Source organism: Cibotium barometz, chromosome 41 (genome assembly GCF_041138505.1).
Source record: "Cibotium barometz isolate CiBa-2024 chromosome 41, ASM4113850v1, whole genome shotgun sequence".
NCBI lineage: Eukaryota > Viridiplantae > Streptophyta > Polypodiopsida > Cyatheales > Cibotiaceae > Cibotium > Cibotium barometz.
The window spans coordinates 3,413,569-3,419,370 of record NC_141086.1 but is presented as its reverse complement, the minus strand read 5'-3'; the positions used below and the strand labels follow the sequence as shown (position 1 = coordinate 3,419,370).

At 44.8% G+C, this 5,802-nt stretch overlaps 1 protein-coding gene across 1 annotated transcript; it reads left to right on the top strand.

Annotated features, from left to right (window-relative positions):
* The first annotated feature begins 1,635 nt into the window (after positions 1-1,635).
* On the top strand, positions 1,636-5,341 carry LOC147614607 (disease resistance protein RUN1-like). Its single transcript, XM_086779760.1, has 4 exons — positions 1,636-2,270; positions 2,331-3,435; positions 3,916-4,146; positions 4,404-5,341. The coding sequence occupies exons 1-4, from the start codon at positions 1,696-1,698 to the stop codon at positions 5,319-5,321; spliced, it is 2,829 nt and encodes a 942-aa protein (XP_086635886.1). The 5' UTR covers positions 1,636-1,695; the 3' UTR covers positions 5,322-5,341.
* The last annotated feature ends 461 nt before the right edge of the window (positions 5,342-5,802 follow it).

Genomic DNA, 5,802 nt, shown 5'->3' with positions numbered 1-5,802 from the left:
ATGCTTTGGCGTTTCCTCATATGATCCAGCCATATGTTCGCCTCAACAATGCAACAAAGCTCACTAGAGGCCTGTACAGGGGAAACCCCAACAAGGATGGAGTCGAGTGGGGGAACATAGCATAGGAGGATCTGGTTAAGCCTATAAGAGCTTTGCAGTTTCTACTTACTACTAGGTGGACCGACCGATTCAACCACTGTAGTATGACCACATTGGCTAGAGTCCACCAGAGCAAGATGGTGAATTGGGCCGACTATCTCTTCAGAGAGCTATACGCAATATTCTTGAACCACCAACCAGTTCTCCTAATCCACCACCAGTGAAGAGGCCCCATCACGCGCTAGATGTCATAGAATAGGTTCTACCGCCCCCCAACCCCAGGCCAACATAGGAGGAACTTGCAACAGCTACAAAAGCCAGTAAGAAGGCCGAAGAGGAAGAGGAAGAGAAGAGGAAACCATATTTTTTCAATAGAAGCCTGTTTGAAACATTGCCTCCTGAAATATTCCAAGAGATGCCATCATATGCAAAGGCTGGCCCTTCCTTTCCCAGTGCCACACATAGAACACCGTGAACACTCTTCGTTGGGTCCGCTCGGGCAGTTTCAGTTCCAGTCAAGCATACATGCAGCCCATGAGAGATGTTCCAAACTTTGCACTTGGCTTCTCACATATGGCACGCGAGCTCATCACCCAAATGATAGAGTGCATCTACAGGCAACAAGAGGTGGTGCAAATGTCCCAAAACGGGAGAGGCTCTTAGCCAAGGCCTAGGAGGGTGCAATGTCTAAAGACCTATAGCAGACATACCTTCAGTTTATGGAGCTCCAGAAGAAGTTTGATCAGCAACCGAGCAATTGGGCACTGCAATTGCTCACATCACTGAGCTCCAACAGCATGTCATAATAGCCCATACAACGATCACGAGCTTACCGTAATTGAAGGCCTGCATCAGGAAGCCATGAGTCTGGCCCAGATATTAGAAAACCTCCTCACCCGCACTTAAGCAGATTTTGCAAAGCATCGGGTCCTCACCGAGGCCACTATCCACTCTTTGCAAGAGCAGCTCGGCGATGCTGAAGCTAGGGTAGCCCTGCCTCCCCCTTCACCCTCTGCTGCCTCATCTAGCACAATGGTAATGTCGAACACAAATATATTGGTGCTCAATTAGTGTAATGTTTTTTATCAGCTCATTCATTGGTGATTAACGTGAACATGATGAGTTATATTTTGTGATTAGCGTGCATCTTAACATCATGATGAATGGATTGCTATAGTTCATTGGAGATTTGAGGAGTCCATATGCAGATGCCATCAATTGGGGCTTTGCTTCTTGTAGTGATTGATTCGAGCAGCTGGGCATTGGAGTTATAAAAAAGCAAAGGTTACCACATGCCAAAGGCTAATATGGTAGCAACCATCCATATCAAGGCAATCGAGGAGAATGTAGGTATCGTTTATCTAGCCCCACTGATGGATGGATGTGAGGATCAACAGAGCACGCCTTAGTTAAAGAGATATTTCGCCATATCCTATGGTTAGAGCTTAGAAATTACCTGGAAGGAGCCGGTTGAAACCATTGCGGCGAAGTTTTAAAAGCCTGTCTCCTCTAATGGAGACGAGAGGGAGAGAGAGAGAGAGAGAAGCAGTGGAAGAGAAACGTAGTGGGGAGAGAGAGAGAGAGAGAGAGAGAGAGATGTTCAGGCAGTCTCTTGTCAGGGACGATCTCGGGGCAGGAATGAACAAGCGGCCCCGCCTGAGCAGAGAAGCTACTCCGCCCCCAGCTCTTGCTCATCAGCCTTTGCATCCGTCTATCGGCACCCATGCGGTGTTTATCAGCCATCGTGGGATTCGCGTGAAGCGTGGATTTGCAAATATGCTTTACTATTTCCTGAAAAGCCGTGGGATCAAAGCATTTCTGGACATGGAGGAGCTCCCTGAAGGAGACGATGTTCGCCCTTTCATGCTGGAAGCTGCCCGAAAAGCAATCATTCAAGTGCCCATCTTTACAAGCAATTACGCAGAGTCTAGGTGGTGTCTGGATGAACTTGTAGAGATGCTGAAGAGCACCAAGAGCTCTAGTAAAGCCAAGCTATTTCCGGTCTTCTATGACGACGTGAAGCCAGAAGACCTAAGAAACAAGAATGACGGGCCGTTTGCAAAAGCTATCGAGGACCATCGAAGACGAGGCAAGCAGAGCGAAAGCACGATCAAGGGGTGGGAAGATGCTCTGTGTGATGCCTGGAGACCTTTAACAAGTACGAAACTTTTGTTTGTTGTTAATCTTCTCACTTGTCACTAATCTATGCGATATTATCAAATTATGTGCAGACGTGAAGGACAGTTGCTGGAAGCTCTCATAGAGAAGATAGCACAGGAGATGCAAAGCAGGATTCCCGTGGAGGATGACCTCAAAGCAGTTGGTTTGGATGAGAGGGTCCATGATGTGGTCGAGCTGTTTCGTTTGAAAGAAAAGGGAAGTGTGTACTTTGTGCTGCTTTGGGGCATGGGTGGCATTGGCAAGACCACTCTTGCTCGCGCTATTTACAGGAGACTTGGAAAGGAGTTTCAAGCAGCAAGCTTTGTGGAAAATTGTCAGGATAAGACTCTGAGTCAATTACAGAATCAGCTGCTCGAAGATTTGCTGCTTGAAAAGAAGTTCCAAGGGGACGATGCAGGAAAGAAGAAAGCGTGTTTAAAAGCTGGATTAAGGGAGAAGGAGGTCTTGATCATATTGGATGATCCAAAGAACTTTGAATCCATCGAGGAAATCATAGATCTGACATCCCTTCAACCGGGAAGTCGAATGCTTGTAACATCCAGGAACCAAACAGTATTTCCTCACGGTAATGATTTCTCTGATGTCTTCAGGGGTGAACGCTACGAGGTACAAGGCATGGACCGTGATGAGTCCTTGCGACTTTTGTGTCTGAATGCTTTCAAGAAGCCTTCGCCAGATCTAGGTTTTGAACAGCTAGCAGAGAAAGTAAGCGAAGCATGTGCTGGTCTTCCCCTTTCGCTGGAGGTGCTTGGTAGGCATCTTGGGGTGAGGAAGGAAAAGAGATTCTGGGAAGAGGCAATCAAGATTTTAAGTAGAAGCGCTGCTTCGTACGAACTGATAGAGACTTGTTTGAAGGTTAGCTATGAGGCTCTTAGTAAGCATGAGCAGGAAATGTTTCTAGATGTGGCTTGCTTCTTGATTGGTGAAGACAGGCAGACTGCCGAATACTTTTGGGAAAGCGATGATTTGGTAGAGGGTTCGATAAGTGGTCTAGAGAGCTTGGTAGATCTCTGTCTAGTGAAGGTGGACAAAAATGGGTGCTTGACAATGCACGATCACTTGAGGGATTTGGGGAGAGGCATTGTCAAACAGTCAGGCAAGTGGAGTAGGGTGTGGGATGATACCATTTTGACGCAAGTGCTGCGAAGTAACCAGGTGCGTTATCCACTTCTCTATTTACTTCTCTGTTTTCAGCACACATTTATGTTTGCAAACAATGCCGTAGGAAGCAAAGGCAACACAAAAACGAAAGACTACCAAGATTCAAATTGGCTGTTGTGAGTGTCCAGAAAGCAACTTGTTATACTGTTCATCCTTAACTTTTTACTCTTTGATTGGTCGCTTTTCCTTTTTTCCATCTTTGCACTTGCACTTGTTGTTTTGAAGCTTGTTTCTGGTGTGGAGGGTGGGTGGCTCTCCCAGTATTTCCATTTCAGTTGCTCTACACTAGATCTTACAATGTTTGTGCAATATCCATATATTTAACGGGCGCCTCGGTTATGCAGTTGATGGGAACTACATTAGTGAATGTAGATCTGTACCAAGCATCTGCATTATGCTCCTCCAATGCCAGTACTACCGTACATGAGCGATAAAACACGATCCATGCAATGATGGTTTGGTTTGTGGTTGCAGGGTCTTGATCAAATCCGTGGGCTTGCCACTTCCCAGAAAAACTTGAATGCGAGTTTGCTTTCCCAAATGCGATCTTTACGATTGCTTTTTCTGCATGGAACATATCTGGAGGGTGATGATGAGGGGCTAAAAGCATTGGAAATAAGGTGGTTGAGATGTGCTCCTTCTAAAGAATTATTAGGCATGGAGTTTCTTACTGTGCTGGAATTCTTGTGCACTATGTACTTTGAGGTATATAGTCATTATTATTATTTTTTAATGTTCGAGTTGATCTGCAAACGTTTGTAATTTCATGAGATCTGACTTTAAAAAGTGAACTTTAACTTTACAAGAGAGAATTCAATTTAAAAAATCCCTGATTGCATAGTGATGATGAAGCTCCCATCTTCCCTTGAGCAGCTGAAAATTTGACAATACTTGCAGCTGTTAGAAGACTTTGGTCTTCTAAAAGTTTACATGTTCTGAACTTTGATTCATGTACTTTACAGATGAAACTTCCTTCTTCCTTTGGCCAGCTGAAAAATCTAAAGAGGCTTGACATGGATTGGTGCTATGAGCTGCAGAAGCTTCCAGAAGATTTTGGGTCTCTTGAAAGCCTAGAAGTGTTTTATGCAAGGGGCTCAGCAATCATGAAGCTTCCTTCTTCCTTCGGGCAGCTGAAAAAGCTACGGGAGCTTAACATGGATGAGTGCTCTAAGCTGGAGGAGCTACCGGAAGATTTTGGGTCTCTTGAAAGCCTAGAAAAGTTTACTGCATGGGGGTCAGCAATCACGGAGCTTCCTTCTTCCTTCGGGCAGCTGAAAAAGCTACGGATGCTTGACATGGATGACTGCTCTGAGCTAGAGGAGCTACCGGAAGATTTTGGGTCTCTTGAAAGCCTGGAAAAGTTTACTGCATGGGGCTCAGCAATCACGGAGCTTCCTTCTTCCCTCAGGCAGCTGAAAAAGCTACGGGAGCTTTACATGGGTGTGTGCTCTGAGCTGCAGAAGCTTCCGGAAGATTTTGGGTCTCTTGAAAGCCTAGAAAAGTTTACTGCATGGGGCTCAGCAATCATGGAGCTTCCTTCTTCCTTCGGGCAGCTGAAAAAGCTACGGGTGCTTAACATGGGTCGGTGCTCTAAGCTGGAGGAGCTACCGGAAGATTTTGGGTCTCTTGAAAGCCTAAAAGAGTTTGATGCAAGTGGCTCAGCAATCACGAAGCTTCCTTCTTCCTTCGGGCAGCTGAAAAAGCTACGGAAGCTTAACATGGGTCAGTGCTCTAAGCTGGAGGAGCTACCGGAAGATTTTGGGTCTCTTGAAAGCCTAGAAATTTTTGATGCAAGGGGCTCAGCGATCACGAAGCTTCCTTCTTCCTACGGGCAGCGGAAAAAGCTACAAGAGCTGGAGGAAAGATTATGGATCTCTTGAAAGTTTAGAAAAGTTTTATGCACGGGCTCAGCAATCATGAAGCTTCCTTCTTCCTACGGGCAGCACCCAAAAATATTTGCATAGAAAATTTTGTTGAGTTTTTTGTTCTTTATTATAAAAATATTTGTGTTTGACAAATTTATGTGATCAATTTTTACTAGATGTTTTTGTGGATTTTATTTAGAGTATTTTTTTTTCAACGCCACACCTAGCAGTGCTTATAGCAATGTTTATAAATACCGTTGAGCGGTGCTTATAACGATGAAAGTTAAAACACCACTAAAACTTCAATAAAAAGCATTGTTAATCCCTCATCTTGTTATAGTGAATATTATCACTCGTTGATTCCAAGCTGATCAACAAGCGGATAAGCCAGTTAGGAAGCATGGCCAAAGAAGAAAAGTTAAGAAGATTGGGAATGGAGATCACCAAGTGAGCATTTAGAATGGCTTTGATTTAGTTAGTGAAAACCGCTTCAATC